The sequence below is a fragment of the Lissotriton helveticus genome, chromosome 10 (assembly GCF_964261635.1).
Source record: "Lissotriton helveticus chromosome 10, aLisHel1.1, whole genome shotgun sequence".
Lineage (NCBI taxonomy): Eukaryota > Metazoa > Chordata > Amphibia > Caudata > Salamandridae > Lissotriton > Lissotriton helveticus.
The window spans coordinates 276,794,497-276,822,000 of NC_136071.1; the positions used below are offsets into that span (position 1 = coordinate 276,794,497).

The window sequence follows — 27,504 nt, forward strand, 5'->3', positions numbered from 1 at the left end:
GGATGTATTGACAACCTTCACAACATTGGGTTAATCAAGAACGGCTTTGGCACATCTGCCAGTCAGTTCCGCTTTTTTAACTAAGGCAACCACTTCTTTCAAAGGAGTCTCGCCATTTACCCACAGTTTGTCTTGAATGTTGGGGTTGCTAGCGTGCATAATTATCTGGTCACGTATGAATTCTTCTTGTAATTGCCCAAATCTGCATGTTAAGGCTAAGTTATTCAAAGTGGAAACATATTCATCAGTGCTCTCGTCTTTGCCCTGTTTCCTTCTGGAAAATTTATAGCGGTCAACAGCAACACATACTATGGGTGAAAAATGTGCATCCAAGTCATCTAAGGGGTGCTGAAATACATCATCACCCTCCCTTACTTCTCAATTCTATTGTACGTTTTTACACCTCCTGGACCCAAACAATAAAATAGTACCTTCTTTCCTTCTTTTTCTTCACAGGAGTGAAATCTTCATCTTCCAGAGTTTCTATATAGTTACAGAAATATTCTTTCCACTCTTTCAATGGCATGCATGGTTCGCATTTGAGTGGAAGAAAAGATTGAGGTTGTTAAAGTTCAATGAACTTAATGCGCACATTATAAGCGATTAATAAGCTGTTCAGTATGCGCAAGAATAAGGTGGTTGCTGACCAAGGTGTGCGCGTCACCATGAGTGATGCACACAGTTGTGACAGAGAGCACACAGGGCTTTTATTTTCCTTGAATATATGAATGAGCCAAAGAAGAGTTGGTTTCTAATTGGTGAAAGTGTGCAAGTCACTGTGAAGAGGGAGTGCACTGTATAATTATAAGAGTGCACCTTGGTTACACCTGTTAAGTGTGTGTGTCACTGAGGAAAAGAAACGCACTGCAGAATTGTAAGTGTGTGCATCATTGAAATATGTGACGCACAAGAACTGACTGGAGAGCTGGTCGCAAAATAATTGCTTCTATATACTCCTGCTTTCTGTGAATCCTGTGCACACTGGAATGCTCAAAAGAATAGATAGACGTAAGGAGAAAGTCTGCATGTCACTGTAAGAGGAAACACACTGGTAAATTGTATAGTGTGTGCATCACTGAGTCGGGTAATGCACAATTGAACCAGCGCTGCAGTGAAATCCCAGAAGACAAGATGGTGCTGTACATGTGCGTTTCATTGACGTCACACGTTCTATGAGGAAAGCTTGGCTTGCTGTGAAAAGGCGGGAGAGTTTGACAGGATCCTGTCAGAGCGCAGAGTCAGCAAAAGGGCAACAGCTGTTAAGCACACAGCAGAATGCGGAAGCAGAAGGTGGTGAGAAGAGATGACAGGCGTAGGAGCACAGAATGCCACAGATTCCTTACGCGCATGCAAAACGCCGATCTCACCGCATGTCAGCTGAGGCACTGTTTGGGAACACAGCAGCACCGGAGGAAAGGAGCGTCGCAGGACCAACGAAACTCTGGTACATAAGGGAGGCTCTGCAGGATCCTCCGCCAGATTCCAGGAAACAGTAGCCAAGCGATATTTCATCCACCAATCTATCCACCTCTGAAGTTATGGTGATCAGGAACACACCGCAGTGGGGCTGTAGAAGGGAACTCCGCACGTCGCCACTAGTAGAAATAAAGTTGACGCGGTAAAAAAGGTTCAAAGAGGTTGAAGATGCTGTTAAGTCTTGTGACAAATCAGCTAAGTTGGCTACTCCTCCCTTGTCTCCCATTGTTTTGCCTTCTGCACCGTGGGTCGAATTAGGAATTGATATTATTGGCCCTTTCCATGCTTTGGACTCTTCGTGTAAATTTGCTTTAGTTTTGATGGATTATTACACCAAATGGCCAGAAGTCAAGTTTGTTAGAGAAGTGACTTCTTTGACAGTTGTGTATAGATCCTAGGCACACATACGTATGAATAACAGTTAACACAAAACAGTATTTGGTACTGGAGTCGACACCGGTAGTTTATCCAAATGCTTATTTTACGTTCATGTGAAAAGACACAATAACGCCAGCCGACACGTGTTTCGTCAACAGGTAGCCACCTGTGACTCTTCAGGCTTAGGAACAGGATCGAAGGACCGGTGATGATTCCAACCCGGTTAGCGGGTTTAAAGACAGCCGTGGATATAGCAATCAGGGATAAGATGACCAATACGGGCGGGTGTGGCCGTATGTGAAAGGAGCCTGAAAATGCAGGATCCAGTCGTTGCTCGTCTCGCCAGGGAGCTCCCACAACTCCTTGGCGAGACGAGCAACGACTGGATCCTGCATTTTCAGACTCCTTTCACATACGGCCGCACCCGCCCGTATTGGTCATCTTATCCCTGATTGCCATATCCACGGCTGTCTTTAAACCCGCTAACCGGGTTGGAATTATCACCGGTCCTTCAATCCTGTTCCTACACACTGTAAGCCCTGAAGAGTCACAGGTGGCTACCTGTTGACGAAACACATGTCGGCTGGCGTTATTGTGTCTTTTCACATGAACATTTCAACATAAAATAAGCATTTGGATAAACTACCGGTGTCGACTCCAGTACCAAATACTGTTTTGTATTAACTGTTATTCATACGTATGTGTGCCCAGGATCTATACATGTTTGTGTGGTCATGAGCCTTTGCTCATTCCATATTTAGAGGTTTTGGGTTCTCCTTTAACCTGGCGGCACCATAAGCTTTTGTTCTTTTAGCTAGCTAGCCTTTACTGTTACCTGCTAGAGCGCCATTCACCTGTTACCCCCAAAACCCTCGGCAGAAACTACTTCTTTGACAGTTATTGAATTTTTTAAAGATATTTTTTTTAAGGAAGGTTTCCCTGAATCTTTGGTGACTGATAATGGTCCCCAATTTGTTACCAAAGAAGTTGAGGATTTTCTTGTCACTAGTGGAGTCAAGCATCTTAAAAGTTCACTTTTCCATCCCCAAACTAATGGTTTAGTGGAGTGAATGAACAGAGTGTTAGGGGAATGTATTCAGTGGGCACTAGCCAACAAGTGTTCTGTTGTCAACTCAGTTAGGAGCATGCTCTGGTTCTATCGCACTACTCCGCACTCTTCTACTGGTGTTTCACCTTTTGAGTTGTTGCATGGACGAAGAGCAACCACGATATTTTCTCCATGTTGGATGAGTAAGTGGGTTAAGGGTAGTAACTGGACAGATTCTTCTGTTAGGAAGTGCAGGTACTCTTCTAAAAAAAAAAAACAGAAATCTTATTTCGACAGCAGGAAAAGGGCAAAGGAATTTGAGTTGGTTGTGTGATTGTGTGAAGGTTAAAAAACCTGATCATGTGTGGAAAGGTGGGCCTAAATTTTCTCTGGCCATCAATGTGATTGAAGGTAAAGGAGATTCTGTAAAACTAGAAAATGGTCAATGGTGGAACAAATGTTTTTTAGTTAAATCTATGGTTGTTCCTCCTGTTTCTAATGCATCCAGATCTGATGGAAGTTCTGATTATTATGAAGTCGTACAAAATGGTGTAAGACGTAGTTCTAGGATGAAAAACATTCCTTTGAGATTTAGGACATGAACTGGGCATCCCAGAAATCTATCTTGAAACCCGCTACGGTTTCCAAAACCCAGGGATCTTGTGTTATTTTTTGCCAATTGTGAATAAAGAACCTTAGTCTCCCCCCCCACCTTTAGGGGTGTGTGAAAGATAGATTTGCTTACCTTGGTATGCTTGGTTAGAAGCTCTAGATCTTCCCCCACAGCCTCTTGCAGCTCTTCCCCTTTGAGGGAAGAAGTTTGAGTTTTGACGAATGCCTGGGCGCCTGTGTGGGATGAGTGGTGACAGTTGGAGATGGGCTGAGCAACTAGGCAGGTTACTCCTGGGTCATCTTTAGGGTCCTCTGCCTCTGATCATAGGAGTAGAACTTCTCCTGAGAAGAGGGAACATGCAGCTAGGATGAGAGAAGCCAAACTTAGGATAAGGAGACAAGAGTAGCCTTAGAGAAAGAGACCCCAGCTCTTGAGTGAGAGAAAAAAGATGGGTCTAGAGCCCCATGGTGGCAGCGATATCCCTAATGGTAGGGATAGGTCTTATGACGATAGAAACCTAAGCAAGATTGTCCCTCCCTATCAGACTGGGGATGACATCCACAAACGGATAACTGCACTGGAAAGGGCCTGCAAAGTACAGCAGGTACCAACATGGCAGCGGGCAGCAATCTTGTGGCTCTCCTTTGCAGACCAAGGTGGAGATAAGCTCCTCGCTGTAAGAGAAGAGGATGCTGACAATTACAATGTCCTGAAGAGTGCTCTGATAGATGGGTTTGACCTAACCACTGAACCGTATAGGTTGCAGTTCAGAGATACCCAAAAGACACAGATTCAGGACTGGACTGACTTTGTAGATTGTGCTACTAAGGCTCTGGAGGGCTGGTCACTGGGCAGTAAAGTGTGTGACTATACAGGATTGTATAATTTAATCATGAGAGAACAGATTCTTAATAACTGTTGGAACCAGTTGTGGCATCAGCAGCACTTGGTTTACTTTGATCGGACCTCTCCCCAAGAATTTGGAAAGAAGGCAGACACATGGGTCAGAACCGGAGTGAAGCAGAAGGTACAGACCCAAGGTGGTGACCAGAAGAAGCAAGACCAAAAGAGTGGGGAGAAAGCTAAAGACCAGAAGTCTTCACATGGTCCCCAAAACGCTTCTAATGGTGGGGGTCCCCAATCCAAAAAGAAAGAAGGTAAAAAAAAAACATGGTGCAAAGTTTGTAAAAATAATACTCACCGGACTAGTGAGTGTACCAAAAAGGAGACAGCTCCAGCCACTACTGTCCCTAAGGCAACTGTTCCCCCTAGTTCAGCTCCAAGTAGTGGTTCTCAACAGAAGGGTGTAGTAGAGTTAACACTGGGGACTGAGATAGACTCTGGCCTAGTCAGAGTGCCAACTCAAGCTGTTTTGATCTGTGATGGGGGTGTGGATGTGACCCCCCTCTGTGAGTCCCAGTAACCCGGGCAAGTACAGACAAACTCCTTTAATCAATGAGAAAAAGGCTCAGGCCTATAGGGACACAGGTGCCAGTGTCACAATGGGGATACCTGACTTTGTGGACCCTGGACAAGTGATATTTGGTGAAACTTACCAAGTGACCAATGCTAGCAAGTCACTACCACACATAGTATGGCAGTTGTTAATTTCTCCTGGGGAGGGGTAACTGGCCTTAAGAAGGTTGTGATAGGTTCAGACCTCCCTGTAGAATGTTTGCTTGGCAATGACTTAGAGACTTCAGCCTGGTCTTAAGTGGAGTGTAGGACTCATGCAGAAATGTTAGGATTCTCAGCACATGTCCTTGCAGTGACTAGGCCACAGGTCAAAAAGTGTAACACTGAACAGGCACTGGATTCTGAAATAATGGACCAGTTCCCTACCAGGAAAAGGAGCAGAAGGGTCAAGGCTGTGCCTTCCCCCCAGACTTAGAGTGAGGATGAGCCTTCTAAGGAAGCTGATTGTGAGCCTGAAGAAGGTACTGTCACAGAGGAGCTTGAACCTGATCAGGTTGAGTTCTTAGGGACAGGGGGCCCTTCCAGGGCAGATCTGAGTCAGACGCCATTGGACTGCCCTTCTCTTGAACCCCTCAGACAGCAAGCTGCTGCTGAGGCTGCTGGGAATGCTAGTGGCACCCATAGAATCTATTGGGATGAAGGGATCCTGTATTCAGAGAGTAGAGACCCCAAGCCTGGTGCTTCCAGGAGGTTGGTCATACCTTTGGCATTCAAGGGCTTACTTTTATCAGTAGGCCATGATATTCCCCTAGCAGGAACTTGGCCAGAACAAGACTTGGGGACAGAATTGTCCCTCACTTTCACTGGCCCCACATGTCTGCAGAAACAAAGGAGTTTTGTCGCTACTGTGTCACCTGCCAAGCCAGTGGCAAATCAGGCGCTCACAGACGCTCACTGCTGCCCTTCGGCACTGAGGCATCGTCCCCATACTGCGGATCGCTGACTCTATCGACCGCTGTTTTGTGACGGCCATTGAGCTGCTCCCTAACGTTTAGGTGTATATTCGCCTAGTGAAACCTTGAAACTAGGATTCCCAGCGTGCCCAGTACTGGCCCCATCGCGACGGAAGGCACCTAGCGTAAACTCATTCCAATCCCATTAAGACGCCCTGTCTGGATCCGACTCTACTGAGCATAAGCCTCGGCCATCGAGCCCCTCTCCTGAGAATCAAGGGAAGCCCCCTGGACGCCGGCGCCCCCTCTCCTGCGCCTACAGACCCTAGTGGGAATCTAAACCTCCTCCCCTCCATTAGAGGCTTATGTAATTTTTAAACCAGGCAAAAAAATGTTTAAGTCCTGAAGATGATCCCTTTATAAATTGAGCCCGGGATCGAAACGTCGACTCCTATGAGTAGACATACGTTGAATGAATGTATATCAATGTCAGTATGTGCTACCCCAGGAGATACTGCTAATTGTGATTTAAAACAGTACCCTGTTTGCTCTTTTTCTTTGCCTGAAACACCTTTCCTTTCTATCTTCTTTTCCATCTCTCTCTAGTACGGTACAGGACTGTGCCTTACTGCAATGAAATGGTTGTTGCAAGAATGTATTCAGAATTATAATCAATCTATCTGTTTAATAAATTACCTGTCCGTCTGGACAAGGGAACTAAATATATAGTAGCCTATTGTGGTCTATATTACAATTTTCTAGTATCTCATGTGTGCTTAGGACCCTTGTTTCCCAAAACTTAACAGTGGCAAATCAGGTGGCACTACAAAGGCCCCCCTTATACCACTACCTGTGGTGGGGGTTCACTTTGAACGTGTAGGGATTGACAGTGTTGGACCAATGGATCCCCAAACTGCATCTGGGCACAGGTTTATCCTGGTGATAATGGATCATGCCACCAGGTACCCAGAGGCAATTCCCCTTAGAACCACTACAGCACCTGTTGTGGCAAGAGCCCTCTTTGGAGTTTTCTCAAGAGTGGGTTTCCCCAAGTAGGTAGTTTCTGACAGAGGTGCAAACGTTATGTCAAGTTACTTAACTGCAATGTGGAAGGAGCGTGGAGTGAACTACAAGTTCACCACACCCTATCATCCACAGTGCAATGGTCTAGTTGAAAGATTTAACAAGACCTTAAAGGGTATGATCAAGGGTCTCCCAGAAAAGCTCAGGCGGAGATGGGATATCCTGCTACCCTGCCTTTTGTTTACATACAGGGAGGTTCCACAGCCCCGGGTTGGCTACAGCCCATTTAAACTTTTGTTTGGACATCCTGTGAGAGGACCACTCTGTCTGGTGAAGAAGGGATGGGAGTTAACTCTCAACCTCCCTTAACAGGTTATTGTGGACTATGTACTTGGTCTCCGATCCAGCATGGCAGAGTACATGAAAAAGGCAACCAAAAACCTTGCGGCTAGCCAGGAATTACAGAAAGCCTGGCATGACCAAAAGGCTGTACTGACTGTTTACCAGCCAGGACAGAAAGTCTTAGTGTTGGAGCCCAGGAGCCCCCATAGGGTGCTTCGTGTCAACAGACTGAAACAATATGTTGACAGGGCAGACAGGGGCTTGCTCATGGCTACTGATGAAGGACAGGAGGAAGAGAGTGACCCTCTCCCAGACCTGCTCTCTCAGAACCCTGATGAAGGATCAGTTGATGGAGTAGTCTTGGCCGGCAGCCTCACTGATCAGCAGCAGACTGACTGCAGACAAGTTCTACAGCAGTATAGACATATGTTTTCACTGATTCCAAGTCAGACTACCTGGTGCACTCATGAAGTGGACACTGGGGACAGTCTGCCTGTTAAAAATAAGATTTACAGGCAACCTGATCATGTCAGGGACTGTATCGGGACTGAAGCCCAGAAAATGTTGGAATTGGGAGTGATTGAACCTTCAGATAGTCCTTGGGCTAGTCCAGTAGTCCTAGTGCCAAAACCTCATACCCATAGTGGTAAAAGAGAGATGATGTTTTGTGTAGACTACAGAGGTCTCAATGCAGTCACTAAGACTGATGCCCATCCAATACCCAGAGCAGATGAGCTCATAGATAAGATGGCATCTGCCAAATTTCTGAGCACATTTAATCTAACAGCTGGCTACTGGCAGATCAGACTAGCTGATGATGATGCAAAGCCAAAGACAGCATTTTCAACCTCGAGTGGCCATTATCAATTTGTGGTGATGCCCTTTGGTCTGAAAAATGCACCTGCCACATTTCAAAGGTTGGTGAATAAAGTCCTCACAGGCCTGGAAGACTACTGTGCAGCTTATCTTGATGATATTGCTGTCTTTAGTTCCACCTGGGAAGATCACCTGATCCACCTGAAAAAGGTTTTGGAGGCCCTGCAAAAAGCAGGCCTAACTATCAAGGCTACTAACTGCCAGATAGGGCAGAGTCGGGTTGTGTACCTGGGCCACCTTGTAGGTGGAGGCCAGGTTCAACCATTGCAGAGCAAAATCCAGACCATAATGGACTGGGTTGCTCCAACCACCCAGACTCAGGTCAGAGCTTTCTTGGGCCTGACTGGGTACTATAGGAGATTGGTCGAGGGGTATGGTTCCATAGTGACACCCCTGAATGGCTTAACTTCTAAAAGAATGCCTAAAAAAGTTCAGTGGACAGTCAGCTGCCAAAAGGCATTTGATGACCTGAAGCAGGCCATGTGCACTGCACCAATTCTGCAAAGTCCTAACTACTCCAAAGAATTCATTGTACAAACAGATGCTTCTGAGTTGGGGGTAGGGGCTGTGCTATCACAATTGAATGATGAAGGTCAGGACCAGCCAGTAGCTTTTATTAGCAGAAGGCTGACCCCTAGAGAGAAACGTTGGTCAGCTATTGAGAGGGAGGCCTTTGCTGTGGTTTGGGCTCTAAAGAAGCTGAGGCCATACTTGTTTGGTACTCACCTCACAGTTCAGACAGACCATAAGCCCCTCTTATGGTTAAAACAGGTGAAGGGTGAAAATCCCAAACTGCTCGGGTGGTCCATTTCCCTACAGGGTATGGACTATACAGTGGAACATAGACCTGGGAATAACCATGCCAATGCAGATGGACTCTCCAGATATTTCCACTTAAAACATGAAGACTCAACTGGTCAAGGTTAGTTTAATGTCCCTGCGTTTGGGGGGAGGGGGGTATATAGGAGAGTAGGGTCTGCTTCCTATGGTTACCCCTACGTTTTGCTGTGTTTCACGGATTTTTCGACTTTAGTATGGCTGTGGCCCTGCTAATCCGGCCCACAGTCTAGCTGTTCTCTCTCTAAATTGATACCATGTATGACCCAGAGATGACAGGAGGTTCTCTGTAGTCTGAAGGTGGTCGATGACTGCTTAGGGCAAGCCTGCCTTCAATAGCCAGTTGTCGAGGCAGGGGAAGAATGGGACCACATACCTCCGAAGATGTGCTGTGGAGAAGCATGGCTCAGTGGTTAGAGGCGGCAGACCCGGATGCTGAGATCGGCCGTGGACCAGGGTTCGATTCCCCGCCTCGGCGGGAATCGGGCTCAAAAATTCCACGGACTCGACAATTCTCGCTCCGGTGCCTACTCGACTCACGGGGTCACACTCTGCGACTCTGGGCGATAGCTTGCTTAATCTCCACTACGGCCCCTCGCGGCGGGATGCCTGGCTTTCACCTTGTGGATACCCTGCCGGGGTATCTCACAGGGGAATACCAGGACGGGTTCCCTAAGCAAGCGCCTTGATACCTTCGGGTGATACGTGCGCTATATAAGTCGCAATACATACATACCAGCACTTTTGTGAACACCCAAGAGACACAGTGAATTGAAAATGCTCCTGTCCCACCACGAACTGCCACTAGTGCCTGTTGGCCTGCAGGAGAGGGATATGCAAATAGGCATGTAGCATATCTAACGCCACAATCCAGTTTGCATGGTCGAGGGCAGACAAGAACTAAGCCATGGTGAGCATCTTGAATTTCTCTTTCCAGAGGAAGGCACTGAGAGAGCGCGGGTATCCAAACTTAAATGGCATTAGGAAGTGACAGCAGTACCAACCACAACCAACTTCTGATGCCAGCATCCTCTTGACAGCCCCTTTGGTCAAAAGAGCCTGCATTTCCTGCCATACAATAGACAGATGGTCCTCTGTCAGTTGTTCTGGGGATGGTGGAAGGTGCAGGGCATACCCCCTTGATACAATTTGCAGGACACATCTGTCTGATGTTATAGTCTGCCAATATGGTAAGAACAGCTGGATCCTGCTGCCAACCGGGTGTCTGTGCTCTAGTAGGGCATGTTAAAGGGGCTTGGCAGCGGGGAATGCAGTGGGCTGATTGGCACTGTGTCCCTGATTGTGAGTCCTATGTGTAACACAGCCTCAGCCATGAAAAGGCTGGTTATCGTTCAGAGTTTGAAGCAGTTGTCTGTTGGGGGATACCCCTGCCACATCTGCAAAAAGATTGCAAAGTTGACCGATTTCAGGAGCAAGATGGAAAGGCTTGGCGACCCATGTGCACCTTTTCAGGTAAATGAGGGTGGCAGGAAGGAATCGAGTCCCGCTTGGGGTTTTTATGATTTTTATCTTCAACTTACCCAAGGATTTGGGGCCGAGTGCTGCTTGAATTTTATATGCTTTTTCTTCGACCTACCCAAACATTTGGAGCGCAATGATGAGTGATCCAGGGATCAACTCCAGCAACTTCTAGACCAGGACCAAGACCAACCGTTTCAAAGATCACAACGTGGAGTCTTTTGATGATGGACGCTGTATGGCTTCCTCTTATAGGGTTTGAATTCTGTCATCATAAGTGATATTTCCCTTGCTCGCTGTAAAATTTAGATAGAAAAATGGTCTCAAAGAGATGAGAGATAGCTCTGGATCTGCATCTGGTGGCGCAGAAAGGCCTGCAGGCCATTTTCTTAGCAGAACCGTGTCGGGGTGGAGCCGCCCGGCACCACCTAGCGACGCTCAGAGGTACTGCTCAAAAGTTTCTGGATCCAGCCTGGGGAATATTCAAAAAGTGAGGGATCTGCGGTTCGAAGTCTCGATCACAAATTCTTTTGATTTAATAGTTATATCTGCTTCTTAAAACTGATGGGCCTGCAGTTCTCATTATGGGTTGGAGAGCTGTACAAAGCTCTGATGGCAAGGACGGCGGTTAATGTTATTTTGCCCCCATTGTTTTGATTTAGAACAAGGGACATAATAGGGCTGCCTGCTATCACCACCTCTCTTTGACTTTTCACAAGAACAATTGGTGTGCTCGGTGAGACAAAAGCTTATCACCTGCCTCATAGCCATAGATCAATCAGTGATATCGAATCACCTCAAGCTGAATGCTTTGAAAACTGAAATGCTGACCTTCAGTGAATTAAAAAATGATGACTATCTTTTTAGCCAGATGAACTGGGACATCCACCACACATAGTTCAAAGGTAAAAAATATCATAAATGTTGTTAGACCTAACATCCTTAGGGTAGTCTTTGCAGGGACCTTTTGCCTTTTGCCTCCCATTTCTGCTGATTCCTTGTGTTGGCCTTAGGACTCTGAGCACTTTACCACTTCTAAAGTGCACGTGCTTCTCCCCTAAACATGATGACATGGATGTATACACCCGATTGGCATATTTGTTGTACTGGTAAATTTCCTTGGAAAGTGCTATACCATATACCCAAGGCCTGTACTTCAAATACTACTAGCGGGCTGCAGTACTGATTATGTTTCCCAAGTAGCCTTTCAAACTGGTCTCAGGCATGCCACTGCAGTGCCTGTGTGTGCAGTTACTGCAGCTTTGACTTGGCACTTAAAACCAATTGTCAAGCCTTAAACTCCCTTTTGACTACATATAAGTCCCCCAAGGTAGGCCATATGTATCCCTAAGGGTAGGATGCTATGTAAGTCAACAGTAGGCCATGTGCCTTTATGTTTTGCATATCCTGGTAGTGACAGCCAGCCTATTTAGTTTTTCACTACTGTGAGGCCTATCCTTCTCATAGGCCAGCATTGGGAGTTCCCTAATACACTTTTAAGCAGTAATTCCTAATTAGATGGCAGTAGATTTTTCATGTTTCGTATGTTTGGAACTGTAATAATAAATGAATCGTCCTTAGTGGTGAAGTTGGATTTAACATTTCGGTTTTAGAAAGTGGATATTTCTCTGTACTTACTGCTCTTGGAACACAACAGCCAGTCTCCAATAAACGTCTGTGTTTGGGTGATAGCGGCACTTTGTGCATTCCCTCTAAACACAGCCACAAATACATGAAGGTGAGGCTCATCTAAATTCCGAGCACTCATCTGCATTCTGATGGATCTTCCTGGGCTGGGAGGAAATGACACACTTCAATAGGTAGTGTCTTGTACACACACAAAACACTGATTTACTCCCCATGGTTAGCCTGACAAACAGAATCATTGTGTACTTCAGAGAGTTGCTTTGAATCCCCCCCCCCCTACATTACGGGCACTTTTGGGTTTAATTACTGGGTCTCTGACTCCCTAAAATCAAACATTTATGGATCTTAAAGGACTCAACTGGACTGCTTTTCTTTTCCGCTTGTTGCCCTGCTGCTCCCTGACTCTGCTGAAAGTAGAGTTGGACTCTGCCTTCCCTTCAAGTGATCTCCAAGGCCTTGCTGGCTTGCCTCCTGGTTTCTGAAGTCTCAGGGACACAAAAGACTTCCTGCAATTCTGCTGCAAGTCCAGCCCTTGCCTGAGGTGCTCTCTACAAGTTCTGGGCCTCAGAAGTGGTTCTACAACTGCTTTCTTAAAAACTGGCACATAGTCACCACTGCACCTATCGGAACTGATGTATTACCCTTCGACGCCGATGCAAAGGCTGTTCAACTACAGCAGTTCTACAGCCGGCACGGCCCGACAATGACGCTTAGCACGGTTCGACGACGACGGCACCTTGCCTTCACTTCAGCAAAGCTCGAAGATAACATAGTGACCCAACTGCGTGGAAAAGATCGTTGCATTGAGCCCTCAGCATCAACGCTTTGTTCCAGCCAAGGTACTTTTTCAGCGGGCCCTGTGTGGGTCCTGTAGCCGGCCTGCCCTCCCATCGCAATAAGCCCGAACTTTGGATTTGCAGCGGTCCCTCACAACCTCAAGTAACCTTCTGACACTAGTGACTCTAAGCAGTGTTTTCCCATTTAATTAAAAAAAAATAGTATCTCGTCTTTTACTGATTGGTTTTTTGGGGAAAACACGTTTGTTTTTGAAAACCAGTGAGTGCCACCCTATGTAATGGAAACACACCAGAATTGTTTTTTTTGTTAGATGCTCCCCCACTCTAGTAATGGCATGCTTAATCATTGGGTCTTGTTGTCCTGGTCCCTAGAAACAGGAAGGGCTCAACCAGATTCCATGGACTACTTTTAATATAAAAACTGGAACTGGGGGTATTCTCTGATTATAAATACCTAGCACAACCACCTTTTTATTAGTGGTTACTCAAGTACGATTAAAATCACCAATAGTTAGGGGTAAACTAAGGGATATAATGATCCTATTATCCTCTCAAGTTTGTCAACATGTTTAAGCCCCAAATAAAAGGCCCCTAATTCAAGACGGTTTGGAATTATAATGGATTCCATCTGTCAAAAGTTACTGCTTCGTCAGGCACGCCATTGTTGCCACAGCCGTCCCACTAAACACCACATATCCTTGCAATGGCACTATACCAGGTTTCATGGCTGGTGTTACGCCGGAATACATGGTGCTCAAAAATACAAATGAATAAAGAGAAAGACTTCAGATCTACTCATAATAAGCTAACCTCCAATCGGAGTAAGGATGGACTTTCAGTTTTGTCTGGTATTCTTTCTTAAGGAAATAAAAACCAAGTGAAAGCATTACAGTTCAGTTAAGGCAAAAACATCTTGCAAGAAGACATCACTGCTGTTAACAAGGCATAAAACTCTAAGCATAGTAAACGAAATAAGTGCCCACGTACCTAAAATAAGCCAAAAGGCCAATTTGATTAAAAAGTATATTTACCTATGACTTGGTATTTTGCTAGAAGTATACCCCCCATGTAAATACACTTGTGACTATTTACCACATACCGTTGTAATTATTTGCTATCCCTTAACATGATGAATTTCCTGATCAAGTCTTATGGTCCTTATGAAATGGCAACAGGTTTTCCCACTATTGATATTTCCAGTAGTAATCCTTCACATACTTACATGCGATCATTTGTAGATGTATGCACGTTAAATGTTTTGCACTCACAATGTGTCTTAAAGCACAATACTCAGCTTTTGGGAGCCTTCTGAGCATTTACACATCAAGTGCCTTATAACCATCTAGCAATAGGCGACAGTTTGAATAAAAAAAGACATGGCCACAACATCCAAAATTGTTGTTTATTACGCTAGCCAATTTGAAGGATTTTTTGCCTTCTGCGCTTTTCAATATCCATCGTATTTCATTAACAAACTCTGTAACTGGACAGTGGATTTGAGACCTATGCAGTTTTAAAAACAAAAATACAACCCAAATAGTTGAAAAACTAAAACAATATTCCAATGTTATACTTCTTACTATATAAACCTGAGCAAAACGTCAATGTTATGAGGCAGATAAAAATCTCTGAACATGTTTGGAATAAATAAAGGCACTCTACAATTGTGGTCTGTTGAATTTGCTATTGCCTTATTGAGGCCACCACTCTGGCAACGATGTTGTCAGATCAATAAAACTGTCTGAGACGTTGACACGAAGCTGCTCATTTATATGAGCTAGTCGGAGTAAAGCCAAGCCAGTGGCGTCCTCACCAGCTCGGTACTTTCCAGCTGATTTGCCAGACACAGTTGAAATTTCAGCACCACTTGGAATAGCACTTAATCCGGGAGGTAGTGGCGGGACAAGCTGAACTGGCATTAGACGTTTGCGAATGACACCCGTGTAGTGGGTCCTGGCTGTTAATTCCTGCCCAATGTAACATCCTTTGCTGAAACTGATGCCGTTCATGTAGGACAAGTTGGATTCCAGTGGCAGAGCAACTCCTGGAGGGAGGTCTCTCACACCTTCGGGGACACCTGTGGAAAAAGGAAAAACAATGAAAACTACTTTAATAATTTAATAAAAAAAATTAAAATAGAAAAGAGTGAAATTTTTTAAAAACATCTATGTTATGTTATGTTATTAAATCATTTATTAAGCGCACTAACACTGATTAGTTTCTTGGCGCTAATTTGACGGTAACACAACAAAGGTGAAGAAAGATAGGTTAAAAGGCTTGTCTAAAAAGCCATGTCTTCAAGGCTTTCCGAAAAGATAGAAGATCTTGGCAGAGCCGGATTTCCAGTGGGAAGGTGTTCCATAGATGAGGATATAACCATAGACTGAATGCTTACATTTTTAGAGTAGAGTTGAAACCATGTATTCCACAATGTTCTTTAAAGCATTGCAGCAGTTCTACCAGACAAGAGAACTGACTTTAAGGCAGACTAGGAAATTGGAAGAGCTATTTCTGCAGTAATTCAATATTATTTATATTTGATTAAAAAATACCTTGTAAAACATAAGATAATAAAATACAATCAGATTAAAACCATAATTCAAAAAGGCAAATCACAATTTATCCGCAACTAATAAAAGTCCAAGGCCGGCTATGATGCATTATTAGAAATACTAAAATCAATGTATCTATTCAGCTTCAAGATTTTAAGGGCAGTCAGCACAGAATTTCCTTCTCATTATCCACATGGGGAGTCAAACATTTAGCCAAACTATGGACAATTATTCCATCAGTACTCATTCTTGAAACGGTTTGCGGTCTGGTCCCTAACATACAACAAATTGGTATGATCCATTTCCTATGAGAAGCAATATAGGCACTGCAAAAGAAAAGCAAATGTGGTACTGATTCGATCTTTATTTTTCATGTTGGACATCTGCAAAAATAACAATTGATGCACAGAATGTTGAACAATGTCAAACATTCACCCCAGTACAGAGGTCTAGGCTTAACTCCATCGTTTTTAGCTCCCCATGCCATTCCAGTTTAAACTCAGCGATATGCAGATCAGTCTTGACCCTGCTTTCTATGGGAACAGGCCTGGTCCTCCCTGGATCAGATACAAGCATCAAGCTAGCCTGGCTAATGAGGGGTGAAACCCCGAAACCGGTCCCAGGATGCTTGATTCCAGTCCAGGGAGGACCTGGCCCTGCAGTTCGAGCTGGACTGCTCCCAATGAGGAGCAGGGTCAAGACTGATTTGCATATGGCTGGGTTTGAACTGGGGTGGCATAGTGAGCAAAAGAACAATGGGTTCACCCCAGATCTCTCGACTGGGGATGAGTCGTTGAAAGGTTTCAGCACTCCGTCCATCATCTTGTTGTGTTTGCTATTGGACATCGGTCATTGTCACAGAAGTTCTTTTTTATGCAAAAGCTATTAGTAGGTAAGATCTCATATCTAAATATGGCATATAATTATTTAGCTGTTGGAAACACTACGTTGTAAAGGAAGGGCTCAAAGAGTGGTGTGCATTTGTGGCCCAGAAACCAGTCTGAAATATTTAAAGACTTACACTATTTTTAAAAACATATTTTATTGAGGTTTTATGGCATAACGTACGTTGATAAGTAAGGAGCAATACTGCGCCTACAAAAAAGTCAATACCATGATTGATAAAAAAAATCTAGAGTATAAACTGATAAAGAATGGTATACAAATTAATTGTGACCAAAATAAAAACAAGCATTTGCAATGCAATAGGTCTCTCATTAGGAAAGTTTGAGCTATTGGTATTGTAAATGACAATTTTTTTATTTATGTTTTGTTTTTGAAAATAGCTAAGTTAATAGCTTTGTCATTTACAATGCCAATAGTTCTAACTTTCGCAAATGTGACACCTATAGCATTTGTAATGCAATATGTGTTGTATTTACGTGACTTACATGTATCAATATTACAAATAACAATGGCTTTTAATTTTTTTAAATAATTAATACTTAAATAAAAGTTATTGTAATTTATAATGGCAATAGCTTAAACTTTTGTAAATAACTTTTGTGAAGTTTATGTTCAGTGTATTTTATTGTGACGAAAATCCAAGAACAGAAGTGAAATATTAACATATTTTTGTTACATTTGTAATAAAGCTTGAAACATTGAGAGAACATATTTGAACCAGTAGTTGTTGAATGGTTGCACAGATTGATGCTTTGGTGGCGCTGAGTGATGTTGTGATGGTGAACGAGTGATGCTGTGGTAGCGCATAGTGATGTTATGGTGCCCCTGAGTGATGCAGTGGTGGTGCTGAGTGATGCTGTATGCTATGCTATGCTATGTTTTGTTTTGCTATCCTATGTTTTGTTTTGTAATGCTATGCTATGTTTTGCTATCCTATGCTTTGATTTGTTATGCTATGCTGTGTTTTGTTATGATATGCTATACTTTGTTGTGTTTTATTATGCTATGCTTTGTTTTGCTATGCTATGTTTTGCTATGCTATGTTTTGTTGTGTTTGGTATGCTATGCTATGTTTTGCTATGCTATTATGTTTTGTTTTGCTATGCTATGTTTTGTTAAGCTATGCTATGTTTTGTTAAGCTATGCTATGTTTTGTTGTGTTTTTCTATGCTATGTGTTGTGTTTTGTTATGCTATGTTTTGTTATGTTATGCTATGTTTTGTTATGCCAGGTTTTGTTTTGCTATCCTATGCTTTGTTTTGTTATGCTATGTTTTGTTGTGTTATGCTATGCTATGTTTTGTTGTGTTTTGCTATGCTATGCTTTGTTATGCTATGTTTTGTTATGCTATTTTTTTGTGGTGTTTTATTATGCTAAGCTTTGTTTTGCTATGCTATGTTATACTATGCTATGTTTTGTTATGCTATGTTTTGCTTTGCTATCCTATGCTTTGTTTTGTTATCCTATGTTTTTTTTGTTATGCTATGCTATGTTTTGTTATGCTGGTGAGGGTGAGTGAGGGTGAGGGTGTGTGAGGGTGAGGGTGTGTGAGGGTGAGGATGTGTGAGGGTGAGGATGTGTGAGAGTGAGGAGGTGCGAGGGTGAGGGGGGTGTGAGGGTGTGTGTGAGGGTGAGGGGGTGTGAGGGGGTGAGGGTGAGGGTGGGTGAGGGGGTGTGAGGGTGAGGGGGGTGTGAGGGTGAGTGAGGGTGAGGGGGTGTGAGAGTGAGGGGGTGTGAGGGTGGGTGGGTGAGGGAGTGTGGGGGTGAGGGGGTCTGGGGGTGTGAGGGGGAGGGGGTCTGGGGGTGAGGGTGTGTGAGGGTGAGCGTGTGTGTGAGGGTGAGAGGGTGAGGGGGTGTGAGGGTGAAGGGGTATGTGAGGGTGTGTGTGAGAGTAAGGGGGTGTGAGGGTGAGGGTGTGGGTGAGGGTGTGTGTGAGGGTGTGTGAGGGTGAGGGGGGGTGAGGGGGTGTGTGAGGGTGAGGGGGTGTGGGGGGTGAGGGTGATGGGGTGTGAGGGTGAGGGTGTGTGAGCGTGAGGGGATGCGAGTGTGTTTTTTCTGTACTGTCTAAATATATGCCTGTGTTTTGCAGAGTTGTAGACTTGTTCCCTGGGTGCACGTGTTTGGTTGGCCGTTCTTTGTGCCATCGACATAAGTACTCCCTGAGGACCTTACAAGGTCAGTGGGTGGTAGCCTTTCAATCCCTCGTTTCTAGTTAAGCGGGCGTCCTTGATGTTGCTGGAGCGTTTTGCAGTCGTTTGGTGTTGTGATCAATGTGTGCTGTAAAAAAAGATGGGCGGGAATCTTTTTTGCCTGGCATTGTTTAGTGTTATGTACACTCCTTAAAGGCGGATGCAGACAGGCATTTTTAAAACTTGCGGTCCAGTTGTGGTTGATGCGGGGATTCGTTTCTTGTTAAAACCTGTTTTGATGGTGATCGCTTAGTTGGAGATCGTGGGTGCCTTTCTGCTGAGCTCTGAGGGCATCAGAAGAGAGCGGCTCCTTTCCACTGTGATTAAACAAACATATGCCCCTTTTTTTGTTGACGTACTTTGGATGGAAGCCCTGGAGCAATGGCGCTTGAGGCCGTGCGGGGAGGACGAGGCTCGGGGACTGGCAGGAGGCTGAAGCTTTTCACAATAAAACATGAGTATTCACCACATTAAACGAGCATGCAGTCAGGCTGAAACAAAGAAGCCTCTCGGAGGAGTGAAAAACAAGCTCTCGGCATTGCGTGGGAGGGGCGGGGGAGCGGTGCGGATTCCTTTGAAGTCTGATGGGGGGGCGCGCAGGGGAGCAGATCCTTTGAAGTCTGATGCCGAGGCTCACAAGCTGATAACAAATGGTGTGTAATGTGATGTGCACGCGCCTGGCTCACATGAACTGTATCAAATCCGCTGTTCGGGGAGACTTTTCGGAAGCCTACTATAACCTGGCAATAAAGAAGTCGGTGCTTCAGGAAAGAAAGAACAGGAATAGACGTATGCAAGGGGGAAGAAGAAAGCAAAGTCAAACAATAACCTCAAACAACATAGCAACAAGCTTCCATTGAGGTCCATTAGGAGACCAGGAATGTGTAAGATTGTCATTTGAGGTGGTGGGAGCAGGGGAAAGGCCATCATGCCAGGCTCAGCCATTGTTAATCTGGCCCCACCAACCTTTTCTATGAAAAAAGCCGAAATGTTTATTCTGTCTGAGACCCAGCATGCTCCTGTTGGAGAATCCCACAGAGCTTCTAAGCCTAATTTGTACAGCATAGTTTTTACATACGACAACCATGAGATGTTTGAATGGTTATTTACTTGCAGTAATTCTTCAAGAGCGGTCCTATATGGGCCACGCTCATCTGTATACCACAGACTACGCCAATAGATCAAAGGTCTTAATTTTATGGTGTGAGCAATTTGGTGCTGCCAAAAGTCAATGTACAATTTAATAAGAGGGGCACTCTATGGTAAGTTTATGATTTTAAGAATTTTTTCTATTACAGTTGGCTTAGTGTCTTTTGCATATTCCGCTTTGCTCTGACCTATGTAGGGCTGTACCCAAAGCTTTTTTGTTATATATTTCTAAGGCCGGTGAAATATTTCTTACTGCTGTTGCTTTTTTATACAAGATTGCCATAAGCATAGTGTTGTAACTTTAGTGCACTTTTACTGATTTGAGGAAACCAAGACATGTTTTTAGCCAGCCTTGCGCCAAGGTATGTAAAGTTTGTGACATGCTCAATTATTTCCTTGTCAACTTTTATAGAATCCTTGTGTAATTTAAAAGGGCTGAATAACATATTTTGCTTTATATGTATTTAACTCCAACCCTAGACCACTGTAAAATGTCATTATTCGATCAACCAGGAGCTGTAGTACATAAGGAGTTTTGGAAATTAAGAGCTTGACATCTGCAAACAACAGTGTTGGCACTCTTAATGTGACCATTTTTGGTTCATTGTTGCAATGAATGCCTAGATATTGTCCCACTTTGTTTATATACAACGAGAAGAGGGTCAAGGCCAATACGCTTCTCAATCCTTCTCAACTGCAATATGGCTCAATAAATCAATCAATCAGTTATTTGTTAAGCGCACTACATACCCGCGAGGGTCTCAAGGCGCTGGGGGAGGGGGGGGCCGCTACTGATCGAACAGCCAGGACTTCAGTATCCTCCTGAAGGTCAGCAGGTCTTGGGTCTGTCGTAGGCTCAGTGGGAGGGTGTTCCATGTCTTGGCGGCGAGGTGGGAGAAGGATCTCCCGCCGGTGGTTGTTCTTTGGATGCGCGGGACGGTGGCGAGTGAGAGGTCGGCGGAGCGTAGCTGGTGGTTGGGGGTGTAGAAGGAGAGACGTCTGTTGAGGTAGGCTGGGCCGGTCTTGTGGAGTGCCTTGTGTGCCTTGTGTGCGTGGATGAGGAGCTTGAAGGTTATATACTCTTGTCGATGGGGAACCAGTGCAGGTTTCTCAGGTAGGGGGTGATGTGGCCGTGTCGTGGTACATCGAGGATCAGTCGTGCCAAGGTGTTTTGGATGCGTTGTAGTCGATTCATGAGCTTGGTCGGGTCTCACGCGTAGAGGGAGTTTCCGTAGTCGAGTCTGCTGCTGACAAGGGCCTGGGTGACTCCCTTTCTTGTATCTGTCGGGATCAATCTGTAGATCTTGCGGAGCATGCGGAAGGTTGTTCAAGCAGGAGGAGGAGACGGCGTGGACTTGCTTGGTCATTGAGAGCGTTGAGTCGAGGAGGATTCCCAGGTTGCATGCGTGGTCGGTGGGGGCCGGGGCTGCCCCCAGTGCCGTTGGCCACCAGCAGACGGCTGATCTTCATCCAGTCGGCGACGGCTTGGTGGTGATGGGGTCCTTGGTGAGGGAGAGGATCAGTTGAGTGTCGTTGGCGTAGGAGATTATGTTGAGGTCGTGCTGTCGGGCGACGTGTGCGAGCGGGGCCATGTAAATGTTGAACAGTGTCGGGCTGAGGGAGGATCCCTGGAGTACGCCGCAGATGATCTCGGAGGCTTCGGAACGGAACGGGGAGGCGGACGCTCTGGGTTCTGTCGGAGAGGAAGGAGGTGTTCCATTCCAGAGCCTTGTCGTGGAGACCTGCGCGTAGTGTGCGGTGGCAGACGGTGTCGAAAGGCGGCGGAGAGGTCTAGGAGGATGAGTGCTGCAGTCTCCCCATTGTCTAGCAGGGTCCTCATGTAGTCGGCGATGAGGTCGGTCTCAGTGCTGTGGTTGCTGCGGAACCCTGACTGGGAAGGGTCCAGGATTCTGTTCTCTTCGAGGTATCAGGTTAGCTGTCTGTTGACGATTTTCTCGATGACCTTGCCGGGAAGGGGAGAAGAGATGGGCCGGAAGTTCTTGAGGTCTCTTGGGTCTGCCTTGGGTTTTTTGAGTAGGGCGTTGATCTCGGCGTGTTTCCAGCTCTCTGGGAAGGTCGCGTTCTCGAGGGAGAGATTGATGACGTTGTGCAGGTGGGGTGCGATGGAGCTGCTTGCTTTGTTGAAAACGTGGTGGGGGAATGGGTCTGACGGAGAGCCGGAGTGGATTGTGCTCATGGTCTTGATGGTGTCATCGACGCTCACGCTGGTCCAGGCTAGTAAGGGGACGTTCTCAATGGTGTGCTGAGGGTCTGTTGTGTTGCTGTCTGTTGGGGCTGTCTGGGTGTTGAAGCGGTCGTGGATGCTATCTTGCGGTGGAAGAAGGTGGCGAGGGAGTTGAACAGGCCTTGCGAAGGCGGGATGTCGTTGGTATTGGAGCTGGGGTTGGAGAGTTCCTTCACGATGTTGAAGAGCTCCTTGCTGTCGTGTGCGTTGTTGTCGAGGCGGTCTTTGAAGGAGGTCTTCTCGGCAGCCCTGATGAGGAGGTGGTGGTGGTGGTGGTTGCGGACGGCGTCCTTGTATGCTGCGTGGCTGTCCGGAGTTTGTTCACTGTGCCATTTCTTCTCTAGTTTTCGGCAGGCTTGCTTGGAGGCTAGGAGTTCTGGGGTGAACCAGCTGGCCCTCTTGCTGGTGTCTCTGTGGGGGGGTTTCTTCAGCGGGGCGAGGGTGCTGGCCCAGTCCTCCATCCAGCGCCTGAGGTTGTGGGTAGCGCTGTCGGTGTTGGAGGGTTCGGTGGGTGGGCTGAGAGCGAGGTTTGCATGTAGATGGACTTCGGTGATTTTGCTTCAGCGGCGGCTGGGGATCTGTTGGGTGCAGTGGTGTGTGGTGGGTTTCTGGAAGGTGAAGTGGATGCAGCGGTGGTCGGTCCAGAGGAGTTCAGTGGTGTGGCTGACGGAGACGTGCGTGCTTGAGGAGAAGACGGGGTCGAGCGTGTGGCCTGCGGAGTGGGTGGGCGTTGTGACGAGTTGTCTCAGTCCGAGGTTAGCGAGGTTATCAATCAGGGTTGTGGAGTTGTTGTTGTTCTCAAGGTGAAAGTTCAGGTCTCCAAGGAGGAAGTAGTCGGTGGAGGTCAGGGCGTGCGTGCTGATAAAGTCGGCGATGGAGTTGCTGAACTGGGGGCAGGGTCCGGGGGGTCGGTAAACGAGGGTGCCTCTGAGGGTGGAGTTGGGGTCTGTGTGGAGCTGGAAATACATGTGTTTGATGGTGCTGAGCGCGTCGTCGGTGCTAGTCGAGACCCTGGTGCTGTTCTTGTGGACAATGGCGATTCCTTCTCCGACTCCGTTGGTGAGGTCTCTGCGGGTGATCTTTTAGCCGTCTGGGATGGCTATGGCGATGTCGGGTGCGGGGGAGTTGTTCAACCAGGTCTCTGTCAGGAAGGCGACGTCCGGGGAGGTTGTGTTGATCAGGTCCCAGAGCTCGACGGCGTGTTTGCGTGCGGAGCGGGTGTTCAGTAGTATGCATCGGAGGTGGTTGAGGTCTTTCTTGGCGGGTGGTTCGTCGGCTCTCTGGCTGGTGAAGCTGCAGTTCCGGCAGGTGAAGGGACCGTGTGTGTGTTTCGGGGCGGCCTTGAAGCAGTTGTGGGTCCGTCCGGGGTTGGGAGCGTGCAGAGTGCTGGCGTTGTAGTGGTGGCGGTCGTCCTGGCGGGTGAAGGGGCCAGAGGTGCTGGCGCTGGGCGCGGCCCAGGCGCAGACGGGCTTGCCTTAGGCGCACCAGCAGCCGGCATATATGGGGGGGTGGGAGGAAGGAGCAGCTGGGAGGCAGGGGCAGCGAATGGGCAGTCAGGGGGTCGGTGAGGGGCGACGAAGGAAACAGAAGGCAAAAATGGCACAACAATTGAGGGGGAAACGAGTGGCACAGAAGGCAAAAGGTCACAAGAAAGGGCAAAAGGTCACAAAAAACAGGGGAAACGAGGGGCGCAGAAGGTCACAAGAAAGGGCAAAAAGGTCACAGAAATCGGGGGGAAACGAGTGGCACAGGAGGCAAAAAGGTCACAGAAATCGGGGGGGAAACGAGTGGCACAGAAGGCAAAAAGGTCACAGAAATGCAGGGCAGCTAAGCAACAGAAGGCAAAAACGGGCAGAGAGACACGGGGGCAGCGAGGGGAGCAGAAGGGAAACCGGGTAGAGAGACACGGGGGGCAGCGAGGGGAAGAGGGAGAGAACAAGCACAGACCACGTACAGGCAGCGGGAGAGACAGACAACAGCAGTCACAGACACAGCAATGAAAATGCAGGCATTACAACGAGAGCAATGAAAAAATACAGGCAGTACAACGAGAACAATGAAAAAATACAGGCAGTACAGCAAGAGCAATGAAAAATACAGGCAATAAAATGGAAGATGAGCAAATCTACGGCCTACCACTGGCGACCAGGGATGAGGCGAGGTGGTAGCCTGCGGGTGGAGGAGGGCCTCAAACTTCCTCTGCAGCGGCAGCTGGAGCAGGGACACACAGGCGGTGCTGTACGGAGGGGGAGCGACCTACCAGGTAGGGTCAAGGGTGGCTGGTCATTTCACCCTCACTTCCACATCTCCCCTGGGCGGAACTGGTGGATGTTATATAACCTTATTAAAATTGATAGGATGGTATTTTGGACACCCATACTTTCCAACACAAGCCAAAGTTTGTGGTGGGGGATCAAGTCGAAAGCCAACCAAAGATCAACGAACGCCGCATAAAGGTGACCTTGCCTAGTGTAACATTTTTACAGTAAATTGAGCAGAATCATAATATCTGATCAATCTTACTGGTTTTGTAACAACAGCCTGCTTGTACGTCCAATAGCATTCTGTTGCCATAGACCTACTCTAGAAGTTTCCTAATATCTGACGGCAGAACAGATTTGTCAATTAAACTTATGGGCCTATAATGGTCAGAGAAGGGGGCAGGGCTGGGGGGGTTCATCATGGTCCCTTTTTTTATAGATCGGTACGTTCTCAGGCCTGGTGCAAGATTTTGATATCTTGGTGCCCTCCAAAACGCTGTTGGTAAGTTTATTAATATAAGGCACCCTTACATAGTGTCTTGATACATATAGGTCATCAGGTATTTTGTCAGGCCCGGGGCCTTATCACAGCTAATCCTATAAATAGTGTCATAGGTTTCACCTAGTGTATCACTAGTGGACTTGATATTTCTGGTATCTTATATGATTCATTGTCTAGTATTTTACTTTTCTCCATATTGGTTTATTTCAAAGTGATCTACCCAAAATTGTAGTTGAATATGGTAGTCAAACTTAGATTTAATTTAGCGAGTGCGCGACCATATGCCAGTATAGTGTACTATCTCACATTCTTGCTCCTGCAGTTACATTTTGCCACAGTGCATTCTCCGATTCGGACCATACTACTACCGGTGTACATTTTTTTTTTTTACCTGGCTAGTTTAATTTTGTCCTCGATTTTTGCTTTTGATGGATGCTATTAGGGCAGACTTAGCCTCTTTGCACTGTTTATTAAACCAGGATGAACTCAACTCCCTGGTTAGTTGTGGTCTTAGCTTCCCTTCTGAACATTTCTCTTACGGATTCGTAGAGTTCCCCATGGACTGTTTAAGTGCTAAGGGCTTACTAGCTACTTTAGAACTATTTATCAAAATATCTAACGCCTCTGCACCGTTTTGTTTTTTTTAAACTATTTTTATTGGCTTTTAAACAGTAGGTACACAAATACAACTCCTCCAAATAAATTGAACCACATATGAGAGTTCCAACATACTAACCACAATTGCTTACAATTTATCTGACAGTGCCAAGGAGCGCAGCAACCAACAAAAGAATGCCGACACATATATGCTCTTAATAAAGATCTGGGAGAGTTAACACGTATGCGGTGGCCCCCAAATTTCCTTGGGTCAGGAACGATATTGGTAGTTCCTCAGCATTAAGTTCTAGTTGCATTTTGAAGTAAGACATATCAGCGAGCCACTGGTTCCGTGTGGGCACTCACCGTTTCCCCCAGTTTATTGCCACTCGCCTCTTGGCCAATTACAAGCCAACTGCCAACAGTCTGCGTGTTGTGGGTTGCCGGTCCTTTGCCAGGTCAAGGAGACACATGTGAGGTCGACACGCCACAGGCTTTAGAGCCATATCCTTGAGAGAATCTGTAACCTGTACCCCAAACCGGTGCACTAAGGGACACAACCATGGCAAATGTAGGAAATCATCATTGGGCGCCCCGCCTCACACAATTAGCATTGGTGGGTAGGCCATACTTATATAGCATAGTGGGGGTATAATACATTTGATGGAGGTACTTGAAGTATATTATATGTAAGTTACAGTTAGGCGTGAGCATGCACATCTGTAAACAACAAAAAACCCACTCAGCCGTTCTAGTGGCTGGTCCAGCACCACGTGCCACTGTGTCAATGCTGGGTTTGGGGCCTCGGTCTGTCTACCTGAGCAGCAGCATATAGTTTGGTGATAAGGCCTCTACATGAGGGGCTGGATAATTGAACTGTGACAATTGGCAGTGCAGGGATTCAGCAGGGTGGTTAGTGAAGAGTGTACGCATTGTTGCTCTGATACAAAAGTAGATGAAAGTAAGTAAGGGGGTATGGCGTTGCGTGTTGACTATATCTTCTAAGGTAATGCATACCTGTCGCCCATCGTCTTCAGGCCCGCTCTGTCAAGGAGATTGAGTGCGCGTGGCTCTTGGGTAACAGATAGAGCCAGATAGAACCACAAAGGGAGCGCCGGTGCATACAAGGGGAGTTTATCAGCTCATGCCCCAAGCAGGCACCATGCTCTCGTGGTGCGGTGGATAGTGTTAAATTCAGACGTATTAGCACAAATGCTGAATGGGGTGAAATATCAACTAGCGGGGTGGGACTCATGGTGTTCAATCGCTACATGGGGGACGTAGTAACAATGGCAGTACCAGTAGTGTGTGAAAAGAGCCTGTGCACAAAGATACATCTGGAATCACGCTACATACCCTCCAAGAATAGAAGACTAAAAAAGTCAATTTTTATGCAAGAGATAGATGAGATTGGTCCCTGTCAGGGGCACTAAACCAGCCATGGGTGTACGGGAGGGTAAACATGTTCCATTTGAGTCGGGCTGCTTGTCCACCCATGCAAGGGTTGTCAGCTGCGCCTGGAGTGTGTTAAAGAATTGGAGCGTCAGCAATATTTGTAAGTGGATTAATAAATAGAGGAATTTGAATAATATCAACATTTTCGTCACTGCAATCCTATCTGCCATGGAGAGTGGCAGCCGAGACCTGGTATTCTAATCACGACATTGCCCTACTGTAGTAAGTTCTATTGGATCACCAGGTCTGGATCTACATGGATCCAGATCCCCAGATACTTCACCGGGTCCGTGCTGAATTGTAAAGGGAAGTATAGCGTGTGTGGCTGAGTGTTAGGGGTTTGGGGGAACACAAAGGCTTTGGACCAGTTTGATCCAGAGTAGCGACCAAATCATATATATTTGCAAAGTATGGGTGCTAGGTGGGAAGCTGGGTCGTGCACATATATTGCTGGAGAAAAAACACCTCTGCAACTTTGATATAGATTTGGGACATTCGTTACAGATCTCTTTCAACATGGACTATTTTAATGTACGCTCATTTTTCAAGAAGCATAATTCCCTGTATTGTACAGATGATGATCCACTAGACCTGATATTAGAGCCCTTTGCATTGTAAGGTGACTGGTATTGTGGTCACTATCTTCCCTCGTTGGTATTACCATGTCCTACACATATGGCCAAAGTTCAAGCTTCAACATTATATCATCTATTCTGCTGGTCTGATTGGCCTTGCAGAAGGTATGAACACCAAAAAGTCAGAA

The 27,504-nt window shown here is 46.2% G+C and overlaps 1 protein-coding gene across 1 annotated transcript in view; it reads right to left on the reverse strand.

Moving 5' to 3' along the window:
- Positions 1-14,273: 14,273 nt before the first annotated feature.
- Positions 14,274-27,504, reverse strand: part of IBA57 (iron-sulfur cluster assembly factor IBA57) — a 170,912-nt gene continuing 157,681 nt past the window's right edge. The window contains exon 6 of the mRNA XM_078662710.1: positions 14,274-14,962. Coding sequence (XP_078518836.1) covers positions 14,577-14,962 — 386 coding nt within the window. The 3' untranslated portion in view covers positions 14,274-14,576. The remainder of the gene's footprint in view (positions 14,963-27,504) is intronic.